This window comes from Lipophrys pholis (genome assembly GCF_963383615.2).
Source record: "Lipophrys pholis genome assembly, chromosome: 13".
Lineage (NCBI taxonomy): Eukaryota > Metazoa > Chordata > Actinopteri > Blenniiformes > Blenniidae > Lipophrys > Lipophrys pholis.
The window spans coordinates 14867810-14887055 of NC_137632.1; the positions used below are offsets into that span (position 1 = coordinate 14867810).

The 19246-nt window shown below is 40.9% G+C and overlaps 2 protein-coding genes across 3 annotated transcripts; one reads left to right on the forward strand and one right to left on the reverse strand.

Annotated features, from left to right (window-relative positions):
- Positions 1–669: 669 nt before the first annotated feature.
- On the reverse strand, positions 670–5454 carry ercc1 (excision repair cross-complementation group 1). Its single transcript, XM_080478880.1, has 9 exons — positions 5270–5454; positions 4753–5172; positions 3676–3779; positions 3351–3450; positions 2370–2446; positions 2025–2124; positions 1690–1761; positions 1420–1488; positions 670–1330 (listed from the first exon to the last, which is right to left on the reverse strand). Exons 1-9 carry the CDS (start codon positions 5324–5326, stop codon positions 1268–1270), a joined length of 1062 nt encoding a protein of 353 aa, XP_080335006.1. The 5' UTR covers positions 5327–5454; the 3' UTR covers positions 670–1267.
- On the forward strand, positions 4798–18616 carry sona (SON DNA and RNA binding protein a). Of its 2 annotated transcripts, none has more exons than XM_080478878.1 (10): positions 4798–5356; positions 9145–9239; positions 9616–9823; positions 11106–11179; positions 11281–13026; positions 13163–13730; positions 14415–14932; positions 15099–15583; positions 15705–15797; positions 16182–18616. In XM_080478878.1, exons 2-9 carry the CDS (start codon positions 9212–9214, stop codon positions 15777–15779), a joined length of 3702 nt encoding a protein of 1233 aa, XP_080335004.1. In that variant the 5' UTR covers positions 4798–5356; positions 9145–9211; the 3' UTR covers positions 15780–15797; positions 16182–18616. The 2 variants fall into 2 exon arrangements, with proteins under 2 accessions (XP_080335004.1, XP_080335003.1); XM_080478877.1 differs by lacking the exon at positions 4798–5356 and adding an exon at positions 6390–6526.
- The last annotated feature ends 630 nt before the right edge of the window (positions 18617–19246 follow it).

Genomic DNA, 19246 nt, shown 5'->3' on the forward strand with positions numbered 1-19246 from the left:
ATAACATTTTTTTATCATGATTTCCAGACAAGAAAATGGGAAAGACTGAGAAAAAGTGACGCTGAGCAACAGAAGCTCATTAAAATTGTGTTAATTTTTTTTTTTTGTCATCAAGACATAATTCTTATTGGGCGTAACCCTCACCCTCATGTCAACTTATGTCTCAGCCATCTATCCTTTTTCATGTGACCCTTTGGGTGAAATTATTTGCCCACCCCAGTGTACATATACTTTGCAAGATGAAACGTTGCGGGGCAGACCGGGCTCTCTGGTGGACCAGTTGTGGCCCAAGTGTCATATTTGACGCTCCTGAGCTACATGCTTCACTAGTAAATTGGTTAGTACCATCAAGGCATGTGATTATTTTTCTCTCCTACATAGTGAACTTTCTAGACTGTTTAAAACAGGGACACACAAATGGATGATACTTTAGTGGGACTTTAAAGCCACTTCAGAAAATCAATTCTCCTTTTAGGGATCTGACTGCTCTTCTTCTTCATACAATGTAATTTCTAATAGAAAAGTAATTCTTACACAACAGATAAGTCCAATAAAGCCCAATACTATTTAGTTCCCACCTCGAAAAAAGAGGACGTCTGAGTATGTGCACAAAATCACCCAAGAGATTCAGAGCTGTCACCGTTGTAAAATAACAATCACGTTGCTGTTAAGCATTCATTTTTTTATATACACCAGAACACCACACACTGTTTCACACATTTAAAAATTATTTGAATAGCATTAATGGTAATTAAATGATCATGAAGCCCCATTTTTATCAATGAAGTCATAAAAGACAGAGTCCCTCGACAACCACCCACCCACCCAAATTGTCTTTCCCCGCTTTCCTAGAATAAACAATAGTCATATAATGTGAACAATTATATATTTTTTTCTGGAGGAGTCATTCTTATCTTGATACTTTGGTTTTTTTTGTAGCAATAATAAGGCTTAAAAACACACTGCTTAGTATAAAAATATATATTTATTTTTGTTCTTAAAACAAGTACCACAAATGAACAAGCAAAATACTCAATGATTTAAAAAAAAAAAAAACTGTCAGTGTATCATGTCTGCGTACAGCTTCAACAGTTCACATCGGAAATCCTTTAAACGCCTCCTTTCAGACCCTCGCCAAAGATAACGGACATTTCCCGCATTTCACTCATCTCTCAGTTCATCAAGAGGGTAAGCAGGAGGGATTTCACTTCAGAATATTTCAGCCAGTTTCTTCAAATACTTTTCACACATCCTCAGAGCGTCCTCCTCAGCCATCTTTGTTCTTCGACTTGAGAAAAGGCTTATGGAGCACGTCAAACAGTCGTCTCGCCTGGAAGCACAAAAACCCTGCCGTTGGAACTCGGCAAATGTTTCATGTAATCTTTCTACATTCACTTCATTCACATGCATTTTCCTTACTTTTTGTGGTCCCAGGCCAGGACAGAGACCCAGGTCTTCCTTTGAGGCGCTGATGATTCCTTCTACAGACTATCAAAAACGAAAAACAAACCCAATAACAAATCCTTTATATATACAATGAATGGCACACCCTTTGAGAACAGCATTAAATAGAGTGAGTGTTTGTCCGTTTGTGTGTGTAAATCAATAATTGAACAGCATCAATCTGAGCTTTAATACTTGCTGCATGGAGCAGCTAATGGACTGAAAATAGTCCTCAGCCGTGCTCACCGAGAAAGTGGAGAGCAAGGTAATGGCATCGGTTTTGTTTATGGACTTCACAGTGGTCAGGCAATCTGTAACCTAAAAGCAAATAGACAAAGCTAATCAGAATTACAAACCCACAACAACAGCTTTTCTGCAAATATTGATCACCAATCTGAGAATTATCTTAGCTAAAACACACACACACACACACACACACACACACACACACACACACACACACACACACACACACACACACACACACACACACACACACACACACACACACACACACACACACACACACACACACACACACACACACACACACACACACACACACACACACACACACACACCTTTGACAGATAGTCTTTTTCGACTTGCTCCTTCAGGAGATCGGCGGGTTTCTTTTCATACGACTTGTACGTTTCCAGGTAACGTCCAGCCTCTTCTGGACTGTCCATTTAACAAGAAAGAAAAAATGCACTGTGTTGTTATGTAATGTTAAACCGAATAACACATTTTCACTCCACCTGGGAATGACTGAAAAACAACAACATATAATAGGGAAGCTAATCACAACAAATGCATTCAGAAAATATCTGTTTTTATTCTGACTCCACACGCAAATGGCGAGACCAGGACTGTCATAAAAACGGGCCATTTAGGGCGGCGCTGTTTGTAGCTGTTGTTGATTTTACCTCCAAGCCAAGATGAGAGTGCAGTCGGCCATAATGCAAATACGAGCCAGCTCCTTTAATGCATGATGAGGATCTTTCTGCAGTAAAGAAACAACGTCAGGGAAGAGTAACCACATCAATTCTGAGTTATTTCCACATTGTATTTTTTGTCAGCCACGGGTCCGTTTTCAAAAACCAACGCTCCAAAAGTAGTCTCCAGCCGCACAGTTAACACTCCAGTAACACTGTTTTAAAAATGAACAGGTCTGCATGAGCAGTTTACATTACAGCCCCGCTCTAACGGCGTGTTGCTCTCCAAAGGCTTTTCGGTTCTCTTGAATACAACCCTGCAGTGCATTTAAATGCTGGTCAGCACTTCACAATAAAACAAGAGAACAGTTACGGGTTGGTGTCCTGACTCAGTGTTTCTTTATCCAGTTTGGTTTTTAGATTGTTTTACTGCGATGGGTTTTGTATTGTTATGGGTGTTTTTGTTTTTAAAGTCATCAAATTCATAATTGTCACGAATAAAGATCCAAATTGAAAAGCCTTTCCACGGTACATTTTTGAACCAAGCCACAAAGTGAAGTTGGAAATTTGGATCAAATCTCCGCAAGAAAGATTTGAACCATTTTAACAGAAATAAAAAAATTTGATAACTCTGAAATTTCCTGTTTCTTCCAAAAGCATGCATTATTGACAATCACTGAATACAGGAGGGAAATGGGTGGATTAAACCGAGATGGGCAGAGTTTTGGAATTCTGTGAGAATTCCTGAATGTGCAAGCTTCCTGCGGCATATTTGATGAACATTCCATCAATTCTACATATTTATTAACCATCCATTCAACGTTTAATTTTCAATTAATTTTATTTACTCTAAAATAAATTTGAAATTGATAATGTAGGTATGATAATAATGTGAACATGGATGTGACAGAAAAAATCCATTGAATCAGTTCAAGTCACCCAGATTGGTGTTTTTGAAAGGTTTACACTCACCACATCAACTTGGACCAGCAGCACCCGCAGGGTGAACGTGTTTCCAAGCTGCTTCAAGCGGTCATGGATGTAGTTTGGGTTCAAGTTGTGATACCTCAGGCTTTATGGCAGCAAAAAAGAAAATCCAAACAAATCATACCAAGGAAATGTAAATAAGGGAAATAGTTCATAGCCCCTCATGAGTTATGAAATTTGAAAACTTTTTCTCATCCATAATAATTTAATGAGAATGACTTGTTGCTGTGTGGAGGAGGGGGGGGGGGGGGTCTTGTTCGTAGAAATGAAAACACGTTTTGAAGGGAGTTTTCAAAGCTCTTAAACTCACCTGAGGAAGAGAGCACAAGTCGTCTGTCCCAGGACATAGTCTGGCACAACGTCTCCAAACTCCCATGGTACGCTCCTCACAAACTTCAAGATGGGATTTCCCCGCTAAGTAAATACAAACAAACATGTGAGGTAGTGTTTCCCACTGTTTAGGCCGGTAGTCATTCCATTTTAAGCCTATCAAGGTGCAACACAGGACTGGATAATAAGAATGATGTGACAAGCCACACAAACCTGTTGAATTTAAGCTGAAAGGTTAAAGGGTTTAAAGAAGGAAACATTCAAATTACCTGAGGTTTGTCTACAATCTGTCATTTTAAATAACTCCTGAGTGAGATGATAATATATAAAGAGACATAAAGGTTAAACAGTGTGACCAAATAAATCACATTTTATTTCCCTGTTCAGCAATTGTTCTGATTATAAAAACTAAAGTGAAGAATAATGTCAATCAACACAACTTTCTAGCATTTAACCATATTTTAGCATATGATCTGCTTGTTACAACAAAACAATCCACTTACATGCACAGTGAATTACACTGTAATACTTATGAGAGAAGTTTGATGTCCTTGATAGAATAGAACAGAAACACTTTATTAATCCCAGAGGGAAATTCCTTTAGACATCACTCCATACAGAATAGAACTATACTTCTTTTTGTTGACGCCATTGAACAGGATCAGATAAATCAGTTGTATCTTTTATAATAACGGTCAAATATATTTCTTTTGAAACAATAAAAAAAAACAACGAGGAAACCTGATTTATACTTTATAGGGGCTTTGAAAATATATGTTTTAATTACTCATACTGTCTCACTGAGGGCTGGGCAAAAAAGAAAAATCGATTTAATCGATTTTTCGAATTTGTAGCTAGAAACTATTTTTATTTTGCACAATTTACTTGACATTTGGGTGAAACAATACACTCAGTGGAAAAGCTATTTCCAAGCTTTCTTCGTTTACATATTTATAATTTTGTATTTGAGCTGAGTTGTGGTAATAAACACACAGTATCTTAAACTTTCAGAATCTCATGATAAGATGCTTTTGTACTGTGAGTGTAGAAGATGCACCTGTCGAGGACTGACTACGATGCTGCTCCCGGAGCCCACAGGTTTGGGGCCCAGGCCGAGGGTCAGGCTGGGGTCTGGCTTTCGACAGCCGCTCCCTTCTTTAGGATCGGTCCCAGGCAGAGACGCCTCTGCCCGGGGATCGGAGTTACCAGGCCGAGCCTCGGATCCTGCAGCAGAGTCCTGGACCTGTCCACATCCCGCTGAGACAGAGGCCGGAGGGTCCGGCTTGCTCTTCTCCGGAGCGGAGCCCCCTGCTCCCCCGGTCCGGAGCGGCCTGGAAGAACCGTCTACCTGCGGAGCTCCAGCCGCGCTACCTTTACTCTGTACGACGTACTCCGCGTAGGACAAAGGCTGCTGCGGAGCAGAGTCGGAGCTGGAAGAGATGTGTCCTTTGGCTGAAGGCTGAAAGTGAGACTTTGTCTGGAACACAAACACAAGAGAGACTCATGTCGACCGGTTCAAGAGCGCTGGAAGCTAAGCTAAGTGGCTGCTAACGGCACTGCTTGAGGATTCTCACCGGTTTTCTTTCTTTGGTGAAAGCAGAATCATCCAGGTTGATGTTGAATCTCTTCATCGTGTCTCACAGCGGCTGAGGACTTTTATAGTAAGCGAGCACATTTCCTTAACTTTACATAGAAACCCAAAAGAATGTCACAACAACAAAACAGACCGCGGCCATGAAACTTCCGGTTCAGGACCGTCAGAATGAAGCACAGAATGGTGTGTGTGTGTGTGTGTGTGTGTGTGTGTGTGTGTGTGTGTGTGTGTGTGTGTGTGTGTGTGTGTGTGTGTGTGTGTGTGTGTGTGTGTGTGTGTGTGTGTGTGTGTGTGTGTGTGTGTGTGTGTGTGTGTGTGTGTGTGTGTGTGTGCGTGCGTGTGTGTGTTTGTTTGTTGTAGTGAGCTGAATGATTTTATCACAGATACCAAATCAACACCAAAAAAGTAAATAAAAGTAAAAATAACAAAAATCTCACCCCACAGCGAGAAGGTCATGGGTTCAAAAGCCGGCTGGCCTTTCTGTATGGAGTTTGCATGGTCTCCCCATGTAAGCATGCCTGGGTTTTCTCCGGCTACTACGGTTTCCTCCAACAGTCCAAAAACATACATGTGAGGTTAATTTGTGTCACTACATTTCCCCTCGGTGTAAATGTGTGTGAGTGTTTGTCTCTGTAATACGTAGGGATTTTAAGTAACAATTAGTTTATTTAAAGACAGTGTATTCTTTTCTATTTTATTCTGTGTTTGACTGGTCCTTAAAATGTAAAGAATGCCGGCCAGTGTTTTTCAAATCCTGTCGTGTAGGCTATATTGTTTTGCTTTAAAAAGATCTTAATTTTATTGCATTGCAAGTATAGAAGATTCAGTGCATCATTTGTTCATTATGTGTTCAGTTTGTTTATACGTATTTTGCTTTCTTATTTTATCTTTTCTTTTATATATATATATATATACACGTCTAAACAAATATAAGCAAATATATTGTAACAAAAGACCTCAGGTAATAAATGTCTGCTGAAAACAAGTAGAAGTGTTTGATGCTTCCGGTACACAACCCAGAGTTGTTTCCTTCGCGTGCTACATGAAGATGCGGTTGCCTGGGAGATAGTGACGCTGCCATTCAAACCGTGCAGCATGGCATGCTGGGATATCTTTCTCCATCATGGCGGATCTGTTGCTCAGCTAACGACAGCGGTTAGCATATTCAGCGATTGTTCCCACTGCGGTCATCTGACGCTTTCCACACGGGGACCGGCGGTCACAGAACACACCATAGGTAAATATCTGCCAAAGTGGCTTATTCCCTTGAATCAGCGAGACGTTTGCCGCGTCTACAGACGAATTGTGTAGAACAGATTTAGCACGCCAGCGAGCTCGTTGGCGAGCACGGAGCTAACAGTTAGCGTCGATGTCCTGGCTGATGGCGGTGAATGGCCGCTGACTGAGGCCGCGGCATGGAGGCAGCACGTTTCGCTCACACAATGCACCCCAGCTCCATTTGGGGTGCACGGAATAACTAATCTGCAAAAAATAAAGTAAAACAAATTCTGGTGTTGTGTAATTCAGAGCTCACTTTCATGGTGTTGGATTTGTGAATATCTGTAGTTGCCGCGCGGGCCTTCAGTAGTTACCTAACGTGGTAATGAACTCTCCGTTCTCATAAACTTTTGTTTCCTTTGCTGCTATTATCCACACGGCATTTTGTACTTTTTGCTGTTGTGCAATATGGCAAAACGCAGCACCGTCGGGTGTTTAGAACCACGTATCAAGCTGACCTCGATATTTAATTTCTTAGATGAAATATATTATGTTTTGGCAGCCGTGTCTGTGATGGTTAGCTTGTAGCATCCATTGGAGGTAACGTACAGCAGACGTATTGGTGATGTTTGTTCAAGGTTTTCGTATCGGTTCAACAGTTTTGATATTTACAAAATGAGTGAAGGCTGTAAATGAACTGAGGTAACTGTGATTGGAGTTTCAGTGCCGATGTTGTACTTTTCACGTGTTTTGATTTTATATGGCAGAACTCGCGTTGTGATTGTTGGGAGAAAACACAGGTGTGTTTTTTGTGCCTTATTTGCTTTTCTCGATAAAAATGTACGTTGTCTTCAATTTTATTTTTAAGAATTGATCATTTCACAATTATATCTCAGGTTAAAATGTGCTCCATTTTGAACGTAGAACTGTATGGAACTGCATGAAAAAGCTATTTACATAAACCATTCATTGGATTTGAATCAGGTTATTGCTGCTTTTTCCATATCACTTATGCCATCTATACATAATAAAAGCATTCAGATATTTTGGCATATGTGGCAGGTTTTTCCTTTTTGGCAAGTTTTTCTTATCTTTTACTTAACTATAGGTTAGGGACCACCTAAGTAAGCTTTTTATTGTAGTGTAAATGTCTATCTGTATATCTGACAATAGATACCTTTAATCTTGAAACTTCAGATGATATTTAACTGTTGAATCCTGAAAGTAAAAATAAGCTGTCATCAGACACATGACCGAAAAGTGTCTTCTTTTTTTTTTTTTACTAATTTTAAGTTTTTATTGAAATTTTCCTTAACAAAACATATATACACAAATAATAAAGACAATAACAACAAGGCAAACATACACTGTGAGTACCATTGAGTAAAAAATGTTTTCTTAACTCAGCTATCTGCAATCTAAAGAGCCATTTTTGGTTCCCCGACCATCAAACATTTAGAGCTGCAAAACAAATTGTCCTTTTAAAATGACGATGACGTGTTTAAACGATGTATGGTGCATCTATGGATTTAAAAAAGAAAAGTTAAATATGAACACAGTATATTTACTGGCAGTTACAGCCTAAGCTCCTCCTATCAAACAAACAGGTTTATTCACATCTTGGCAGTAAAAGTAGTTGAGCCTCTCCACAAGTAATGAAATTCTATTTAATTTTTTTTTGTTGTTGTTGTGTTTTTCTTTTTACTACTCATATTATGTTCAGTGTGAATCACCTGCAGTGATTGGGCATTAAATTCATTTCAGTGGACGGAGTATTAAAATGTTTTTCATCCATCCATCTTCTATACCGCTTAATCCTGTGCAGGGTCCCCAGGGCCCTGGAGCCAATCCCAGCTCACTATTTATTAAAAGATTGTTTTCTGTGAGGCACCGTTGAAGCAAAGCTTTAGCTGTGTCATTTTCATGAAAGCTACAAGGAGGCACAACAAAGAGGTTGAATTGAAAACTAAATTGTTTTGTTGTCTTTCAAATTCATTTGTAAATTTTTTGCCGATGTATGGTTAGCTTTTTGAAGCTTGAAAGTTATAATTTTTCTCAAAATCATTGAGTGTTAAAATTAATTGAAGTGAATAAATTGCTGTGGTACAATTATTAATTGTGTTATTTATGAAGTTTTTTTCCTATCTGTATTTAGCAATACTATCCGTTTGGACAGGGTGGGAGATCTGGTTTGTCTAACAGAATACGCAATGCATAGATGTACTTTGTGGTTTGCCTTTTTATATATCTGGAGTTCATTACTTTGGTTTTGAGAACGCCAGTCAGGTAAAGCTGAGTTGCAAAAAGTACAATCTCCAAAGAGCTCATATTTTTTGGTTGAAACCTGTTGGATGTGCTACAGTCCAGGTAATTAAATTCAGTGTATTAGGCATTTTCATAATTTTGCCAGACTGTTGTTGAATCGATGGATGTGGATGACTGTTGAGGAACTGTGAACCAGAAACATACAGTTCACAGTTCTGGGCATCATTGTGAACATTTACTTTGTTTTACTGTTAGTATTGGTAGATGTTATCAATATGGTGGCTCATTTTGCGACAATGTGGTTATGTTACTTTATGATATTATGCTCCATTATTTGCTGTCAAAGTTACATTACTACGCTTTCCTCTCTAGGGCAGAGTGAAGAAGCAACAAAAGAGAGACCTTAAGAGAAGCTTTTTCCAACCAGTGCGCTGACACAATGGAGTGTGCAGTGGACCTTCCCTCAGGTAAATGAACGGTAGACTAAAATTTGTATATAAAAAAAAAAAAAAAAAACTTTTTCAAGTTCTTCTGCTCCTGGTTTCGCTAAAATATGAAGTGTAACTAAATATGTGTTTCTGATCTGTACCAGTCAAAAGATTGGGGTGGGAAAAAAAACATTTTTGATGTCAAATAGATATATGCCACTGTTGATGATGGTTACCCAGCACACCAAATTATGTGTTTCCCACCTCCTTCAATTGGATTGTCTTGCTGTATTGCACAGGTTTAAAAAAGAAATGCTTCTTTGATCTGTTTAATTGTTCTTTCAAGGCTTGCAAAAAATTGTTCAAAAAAAGAATGAGATTTGTATGACCAAAATTCTCTGGGGTCCCTGTGTAGGTGAGGAAGATACACCTGGGAAAGAGGATATGAACGCCAAGGAAGGGATTGAGCCACCCCACAAGAAAAACAAGAAGCACAGAAAACATAAAAGCAAAAAGAAGAAGAGAAAGAGGAAGGACGAGAAGGAGAGCAGTTCAGAATCTGGTGCCGAGTCAGACTTGGAGCCAGCACCTCCGCCAAGACCTGTCCGGACCACCAGAGCCAGGTCAGAAAACCTTTTATAAAACAATGTTTTCTTAAAGATTGTGTTAAAGTTGCTCTACCAGAATAAAATTCTTTAAAATATACTTCCCATAAATTGTATCACTTCTGCCCAGACGATGAACCAATACATTGAAATATGACCATTTCCACTCATTTCAAAATTGCAGTTGCCTAAATTGATCACACCAAAGTCGATATGTTTACAAACGAGAAATTGTAGCCATCAGGCTGCGTTTGGCTTTGTTAACTGACGTCATCTTCGGAAGCTTGCCGCATGAGTTTCTGGGATATCAAAGATGGCGTTGCGACGGCTCCAGCGAAAATATTTGTCCGAATCAGCCCGAAAATCTGAAATGTTGTGAAACTGATCGTTAATTTTTTCAGCGCGAATCAAGATCTCGCACGGTCAAGTGCAAACGGGATCTTGCTTCGGGGATCTTCAGGCGTTTCTCTGATAATTAGACGTCAACTTAGCCCGGTATCTTTTGCGAAATATAAATGCTGGAAATAAGTGTTTGTCTGAATGTAATGACAAATTTCATTCAGAAAGATATTGACAACGTATTAGAGGTGTACGTCAATAATTAAAACGGGATCCTACATTTTTCATCTTTCCTTTGTGGATTCTGGTAGAGCAACTTTAAAAGACTGCATTAAGAAAACAACAGTAGTAACTGAATTATTAGGAAGTTGAAGGTTTTTATTGTTACAACATGTATGGATAAAAAGCTGTTTTGTGTAGGCAGATTCTGTGCCCACAGGTTTTATGAATTCTGGCCAATTTAGGCCAAAATCGTCGTCTTCTGACTGTTGAAGAAAATGCTCCACCAGTCATCAGCCAATGCATATAATGGGGACTTTGCCTCTTAGATTTTTATTTTTTATTTTTAAGCTTTATTTTTATGATTTCCACTTAATCTTATGCAAATAATCTGCATCGTTCCAACTGTTCTCAGTGCCTCTTCTTTTTTCTTTCATTTTATATTTATCAGCATCATGTATAGCATATAGTGTTGGTTTTTTTTTGGTGTTTTTGTCACCATGTAGTTGAGGAGTGCAGTTAAACCAATAAAGTGGGAGCTTCTGACGGTGCAGGCTAATTAAACTATATGCTATATTTTGTGTCAAGCTAATGCACCATTCAATACAACTACCCGGTGTCTGGGATGTTCAGGCTCAACTCACAGGATACTGTTACGTTTCTGTTGGAATTTGAGCATTTGAAATGTTGTAAAAGAAAATTGTTTTCACACATTTTACCTTGATTTATTTATATATTGTAGTGCCAGATTGGCAGCAGCTGCAAATGCTGGGGAACATTCTGTGAGGGAAGAGGGCAAAAAGGATGCAATCTCAGGTAAAAGACAACTACACACAACCTTGTACACATATTATCTGGGAATGGTTATTCAATGCTTTGTTACTACTTCATTTTCAAATAATGACTTTTTCTCTCAGATCGTGGTGACATTGAGGGAGACACAAAGTCGAAAAAACACAAAAAACATGCTGCCAAAAAGAAGAAGAAGAAGAAAAAGAAAGATGAAAAGAAGTCCCCATCTCGATCTCCTTCTGAAAGCAGCTCTGCTTCAGGTTCTGAGTCTGAAGGTGAAGGGGGTAAAGGGGTTACTGAAGATAAATGCCCTTCAGCTATAACATCGGACCTCCAAGTAGTAGTCACAAGACTGGCTCCAAAAAGTAAACAAGAGGAGAAATTAGCCCCCATTCTCCCAGAAAACCCTGAAGTGTTTGCTGTAAAGAAAGAGGAGATAACAGATATGGATGTTTCTCTGACTGGAGGGAAGATAACCAACAGCAATGAATCAGATGAGAATAAAAAGTCACCCTTTCTAGACAAGGAAGAGATAACGCATACAACTGCAGTTGAGGTGAAGCCAGAGGACAGCCATGGGGATGGTGCTTTTAGTCACGCTCAGGAATTGCCTGACATCATCCCAAAACAAGAAGGCACTACCCCAAGGGATGATCCTGGTCTCAAAGATCAGGTCAGTTCAGGTCAGAAGTCCAAGATAAAAGATAAAGAGTCTTCTTTATCTCCTTCCCCTTCTCAGGGCCTAGACATAAAGAGGTCTGGGTCCGGTCCAAGTCGATCACCGTCACCAAGTCCCAGCAAGCAGTCTAGTAGTGAGCCAATAAAAATTGTGAGAGAACGATCAAGGTCAACCTCCACAGGAAAACAGACTTCAGCTGACCTCAAATGTCGACCAGATTCCCGTTCCAAGTCCCGCTCTAAGTCCCCGAAGTCAAGGAGAAAGTCACTTTCTCCATTGTGCAAGTCTCCCAAGAAAGTCACCCATCGATCCCGATCTGCATCTCGTTCCTTAACACCCAAGAAGAAGTTTTCAAAGTCTCCTAAGAAATCAAGGTCTCCACTAAGACGGAGGAGTTCTCTATCTCCTAAGAGAAAAGTGTCCCCAAAACGTGGTGCACGCAGATCGCCCTCACTATCTCGATCTCCAAGGAGAAGTCGAAGGTCAGAATCCCGATCACGGGGAGGCACAAGGCGCTCAAGAACACGTTCACCTAGAAGAGGTGGTGCAACCAGCCGCCGTTCTCGCTCTCGATCTAGGCGTCCCGTTCGTCGTTCCAGATCGCGATCATTGGGAAGACGAGCTGGAGGCAGACGCTCCAAGAGTCGATCTGTGTCTCGCCGCAGGAGGTCACCGCCTCCCAGAGCCCGTCGGTCACGTTCCCGATCAGTTCGCAGGAGCAGACGAAGTCGATCACGTTCACCTGTGACGCACAAGCGTAGCCGTCGCTCCAGAACCAGAAGTCCCCGCAGAAGGACCAAGTCCAGAACTCCTCCCCCCCGAAGGCGATCAAGGACACGGTCGCCTGTCAGAAGGCGTTCTCGGTCGCCTGCAAGACGAAATCGATCTCCACCAAGATCGAGCAAACGTTCAAAGTCACGTTCTTTGACTCGGAGACATCGTACCAAGTCACGATCTCCACGTTCTAACAGAAAGAAGTCAAAATCTCCAAGGAAGAGTGGAAAAAGATCAAAGTCTAAATCAGTTTCTCCAGAGGTTGTCAGATCTAAATCCATGTCTGTATCAAGTGACAAGTCTCAAAGCTCATCTCCTGCCAGATCTATACCGCCCCCTGCGGTAGAAGAAAAGATTTCTTCCCCCCCAAAGGTAGAGCAGGCAGTCGAAGAAAATAGAAAACCCTCAGCCCCAATAGGTAAGATCTGTTTTTGACTCTTTTCAATTGAAGTTTATTTCTCAATATTAACTTTTTCTCCTAAATGTCAGTTTTGACCGGTTTTCCCACCCATCATTAGATTCCTTTGACTTATGTCATGTCTGTTGGCTTGCAGGTGCGTGGAGACCTCTTGTATCAGTACCTATTTCATGTCCAGTCGAAAGCTCCTCAGAAAAGTCAGAGGAACAGCTTGATCCCAACCATGGCGACGACCAGATAAAACAGACGAGCTCCTGCAATGAAAGAGTTGCTTCCAGATCCAGATCTGCTTCTCCTGTGCCTGGCCCTGGTCCAGAAAAATCTGAATGTTTTGAAGGCTCGGGTGAGGCAGCAGCAGCAGCAGCAGAAGAAGAAGAAGAAGCAGCAGCAGCAGAAGAGGAAGAAGAAGAAGAAGCAGCAGAAGAGGAAGAAGAAGAAGAAGCAGCAGCGGAAGAAGAAGAAGAAGAAGAAGCAGCAGCAGAGCAAGAAGAAGAAGAAGATGAAGCAGCAGAAGAAGAAGAAGAAACTCCTGTCAATATTACTTCTAAGAGCCATAGAAGCTCCTCGCGTTCAGCTTCCCCCGAAGTGCTACAGAAACGGCTCTCTAAATCACGCTCACCTACAGATCGCAGAAAGCTTTCTCGTTCAGCTTCTTCACCTCGGCGTTCAGCATCCAAGTCTAAATTAAAAAGAAAGCAATCCAGGTGAGTGATCTTGTGTGTGTTTTAATCTTTCCCACATCGTGAATAAAGGAACTACTCAGATTCTGTATTGAGCCATTTCAAGATTCTGCATTTAAATATATTTTCACAATCTGAGTGTTTTTGTCTTTGTTGGATCCAGCGTTGAAACTGTATCAAGTTAAATGAAAACGTAATGGAGGAAAACTCTGTGTAATGTCTTAATAGTTAAATAATAAACTTGAATTAAAAAAAGAAATCATGGAAGCAGCTTATAAACCAAAATGCACAAATCTGGACACCACAAAGTAGCCACCTTAGGAAGATCTAACAGCTGAACAAACTCCTGGTTTTCTTTCCACGGTGGAAATCAGTGGGTTCTGATTTAATGCAGACAGACTGGATTGTAAGTAATCCAGAGAGGTTGGAAAACCTGTTAGAAGTTTGTGTCACTAATTCCAAGGCTTGATCTACCTCCATTGCTTCAGAACAGCTTTAAGTTACTAACCCATTTCTTGTTCCCTTCAGGAAAGTTGAGCATTTTTGTAAAATGCTGAAATGTATGTCAATTCAACATTTTGAGTAACCTTTGTCATAGCAATAAATAACTGGACAAATTGGGGTGTTCTAAAACCTTTGGTGTGTGTGTGTGTGTGTCACTGTAGTCATATATTAGATTGTGTAAACATTTTCTGACTCTGTTCACAGGTCAAAGTCACCTGTTAGGAAAAGGGAATCAATCTCCCCATCAGAAAAGAAGAAGCGGCGTTCCAAATCTCGGAGTCCTGGTCGCCGAAGAAGATCAAGATCTCGTTCTGCTGCGCGACGCAAGCGCTCACGTTCCAAGTCACGGACCAAAGCCCGCCGATCTAAGTCCCGCTCGCCGCCCCGCAAGAGACGATCTCGGTCACAGAAAGCTCGAAGGAGGTCCAAGTCAACAGACAGGAGTAAAAGATCCAAGAGCCGCTCCGCAGGCAGGAGGAAAAGGTCGAGGTCAGGAGAGAGAAGCCGGCGATCAAGGTCTCGCTCATCTGATCGTCGGCGAAGATCTCGCTCGAGGGGGCGAGGGAGGCGGCCGGTATTTCGCAGTCGATCATTCGACAGACGGGACAGGTGGAAGAGGGAACCCAGCCACTCTCCAGTTCTCATCCTCCGCAAACAGCGACGGTCGGGGTCCCGAACACGACGCAGCACCAGCAAGACTCCGCCGCGTCTCACTGAACTCGGTAAAACTCAATACCGTCTCTAAACGATCGTTGAATAACGGAGTACAAAATTGAAATACCATGTTTGATATTTTCATACAACTTTTTATACTTGATCTTGACTCATTTGCTTTCTTGTCTCCCTCTTCTTTGTGTCTTATTCCATTCTTTGTTCCCCTTTCCTCAGATAAGGACCAGTTACTGGAGATAGCCAAGGCTAATGCAGCTGCAATGTGCGCTAAAGCTGGGGTCCCTATACCCGAGAGTCTCCGGCCAAAAGCTATCCTCCAGCTTCCTCTGCCCACTCCATCTCCTGCTCCTCTCTCTTTGCCTTTACCTTTACCTCTTCCAATGGGCATGGGGATGCCCAACATGCCGAATATGCCCAACATGGGTCCAATGGGACTGCCCACCATTCCAGGAATGCCCATGTCAAATATCACCATGAGTGCTGCAATGGCAAGTATGACAGCAGCTACCATGACGGCTGCCTTGACCAACATGGGTGCCCTGGCGGCCATGCCACCTCTTGCCCCACTTCCTACCATAACAAACAAGCCTCCCCCGTGCCTGGCCCCCCCAACGCCAACTCTTAATCTAGACCACATCGAGGAGGCAAAGAGGAAGGTCACTCAGCAGGCCAACATACACACCATCAAGGAGCTTACTGAGGTAAATGTATTAACCGGTTGTTGATGGAATATATATATGTGTGTTGTGTTATTTTGAGGACTGTTTGTGCATTTTGTCAAAGTGACTAATGTTACCCCCCCACCCCCTCTTGTTCTTGTAGAAATGTAAGATGATTGCGAATAGCAAGGAGGAGATGGCCATTGCTAAACCTCATGTCTCTGATGATGAAAGTTAAAACCGCCAAACCCTCACGGTAAGAACGACCAATCTTGGTTCCTCATTTTCATGTTGAATGCCACTTGTCTTTACTCTTGTCCATGTATTTAAATCACCGGTGTTAAAAAATTGTCATTTATTTCTAATACTTTAGCTGAAATAAACAATTTCTGTCACTTTCCAGCCTATTTAACCAACGTTTACATTCTGCACAGTTGATTAATTATCCTTTATAAAAGTATAAATTGTACACATTTTAAAACAACTTGATGGAAAAATAAAAGTATCTTCATTCATGTGAACTATGTCTTAGCTGACATCAAACTAAAAAAATTGTTTTAGTAAAAGATGTGTTTAGATTTGAACTACAGAAAATGTTTGTTAAAATGTTGACATTTCTTCTTTTTGGCTTCACACACAGATGCTCTCCTAAACAGGACTGAAGGAAAATATAAAAGATTCTTTGTAGGAGTTTTTACCTTCCCTCACTTTCCTCCGAGCACCATAGTTACCACAGCTTCAATGTAGGAGCACCGGCACCAACCACGGCCCCAATTCTGCTCCCCACCTCGTTCCAATTGAAAGGTGGAATTTCACCCGCGATACCACTGCGACGACTGGACACACGGATGTGTGTGCAGTTTTATGACTGTACAGTGAGTGTGCGTGTTTGTGTGCGTGTATGTATATAGTGATTTTCATCACCAATCCCTCAGTGTCACTGCTTATTCCAGCAGTCACTGTCATTAAGACTGAAGAGAAAACAAACCAAACTAACTAGTGGCGCAAGTATTTTTTGTAAAAGTTCTTTTGTTTTCTCTGAATTTGTTCTACCTTTAAGCTTTCCTAATGATTGTGTTAAGTGACGACTGCTTCATTGTTCTGCTGTATCCCCCTCGGTTATCTTCAGGCCCTGGATTGATAATCGCGTAACACAGACAGACTTAGAAATGGTAGGCCCTGACTCTGGTTCTGCCAGAAAGGTTGTTAGTCCGGCAGCCAAGTTTCTTTTTAGCCAGGAGGGACGAGGGAGATAAACATGTTGTAAATGGTTGTGCTGCTTCATGTATTGGCATCCACAACATTTCTGTTTACTCTCTGAAGTAATGTTGGTTGTACCACTTCTGGGCTATTCTTGTTTACTGGCATTACTGGTGCTGGTCAACTGTGCGTCACCGAGTGGAGACTTGGCTCACGTTGTTTAGGGAGTGGAGGTTCAACTGTAACCGGAAAATGTTCACAGGGCGCTTTACAACCTTTTATAACAGTGAATGGATTCGCCCCACTGTCACTGTCTTGTGAAGCGCGAGATGCTCACTCCCAGCAGCATGACTCCAGCAAGGGCCTCTGTAATACCTTGGCTGAAACCTTTTCTCACATGTTATTTGTTTTTATGAGCTTGAATCTGTAGAGAAAGAACGCAGCCATGCTGTGGATCCTGAAACAATGACTTTTTTTTTTTTTTTCTAGTTTGTTTCCAGGGAGAGTACGGATTGTTGTATTGGCTTGAAAAAAAAGAAATAAAGGAGTCGAACATGTGTGATATCCATTTATAAACCTGAGCCTGTCAGCACAGCCCTGGGTGTGAGTTCTCTCTCTTTTCTTTTTAGGTCCAGGCTAATCTTTAACTGGAACCAGGACTTCATTTGGGATTGTTGTTTTTTCCGTATTTCATCTTCCAGAGTTTCAGCCTGGCTGTCATAACGTCTATTGAGCATTTTATTTAAGATGCACATGAATTTTGTGCTCGAGGAACTCAGATGATACTCGAATGCTAATTTCAGATGCTTATCGGGGTTTCGGCTCTCAAGTGTCACTTTGAAGCAGTGCTGATGGAGCGATTTCTTTTGGACCACATCGACCACATATAGAAGCATTATTGGTATCGGAGACACCCGCTGATGAAAATCCCTGATTTACTATCAAGTGGGATTGGATAACTGGACCTTGGGAAAACACGTTATATGACTCTTTAGTTTTAGAAATAGGAAAAGTACATTTACATGTTCATTTAAACGTTCTGTAAATAGTCTCATACTTTAATTAGCACTCCTTTTGCATAACGATTATTGTGTTAAAGAATAGGATAAAACCTTTTTTTGGGGGGGGTGGGTGGGTAGTGTTTTGGTTTTGTAGAAGCATACGTAGGGAATCATCCTCCCATGCTATCCCAGCAGGAACGAGTGGCTTGTTCAGTATACAACCCATGTCGAAAGTCGAGTATGTGCCACTTGTTAAATGTTTTTGTATGTCAGACAATCAGGTTCTCTGTCTCAAGAGGCTCGTTTCCAATAACTGCGGCAGTGTGCTCATTTCAGTGTTACATTTTGATAAGAGACGTTGAGAGACTTGATAGTAGAAGAGAGAAAAATACAAGAACACCCAGACATGAAACGTCCCAACGTTCCCTTTTTAAATTTTACCCGCTAGTATATTCAACCCTCTTCTCAAAATGCCGGCATCGCGTGTGCTAGTCAAACATGGTTTGCTCGACTGGTACGTTGAAGAACAAAGAGGAACTTGGTGCTTTTTTAGAAAACTGACAGGGAAAAGCTTTTTGTGGTGGTGGGGAGGATTAATTCTGCATCTTGTGTTCTCGTACCCAGGGCTGTGGAAGAGTATCTGAAGGTTTTGCTCAACTGTAACTATACTTACCGCTGTACCACGACTCTTCAACCGTTAAATTGATTCCCTGAGATAACCTTGGCTATTTTAATAATGGAAGAAAAGAAAATGCATTTAAAGATTTTTTTTTTCTTCTTTTTTTTCTTTTTTTGGTCATTTCATTATGACATCGCTTGCTTTGTACAGAAATGTGTTGATGATTATTAAACACCTCGATCTGTTTACACAGTTCTCCTTTCACATTTCTCTTGAAGTCGACCTCCGGTATTCCAGGAAGTGTCGGTGAAGTCAGGATTGCCTTTGCATCTAAAAAAAAAAATGTCAAACTCAGACGCATCAGTTAATATTCATGTGGCATTCTTTCGACAAAAATACAAAGTGACGCAAAGTGTTATACACAGCACATACTAATACACACACGCACAACTAAATTTGAAAGAGTTGAGCCACAGAAAGGATAATTCGGATTAAAAACTACGATTAAAGTACACATAAAGCAGAGCCAGCTCTCTTGATTGAAACTTAATACAGTTATCTGTCCTCACATTGCATTCAATCGTCCAATCACAAGTGGCTTTTGGACTTTGTCATGTTTCATATAAGAAAAACAAAAAGATTCAATTAGGTGTCATTTATCATACCATATGTACTCATTATATTTTAATAGCTATGTATTAAAAAGAAAAACAAAATGGTTTTTTGTACTGCACTTTGTAATAATTTGATTTATCTATTTCATTTACATTTTTTTTTTCTAAATATGTTCTTTTCAGCCTCCCACTAAATCATGATTCACACGCTACATGTTTGAGAGGAATGCACTCGTCTCCATCCTAGAATCTTGTAAACCCCGTTTTATTT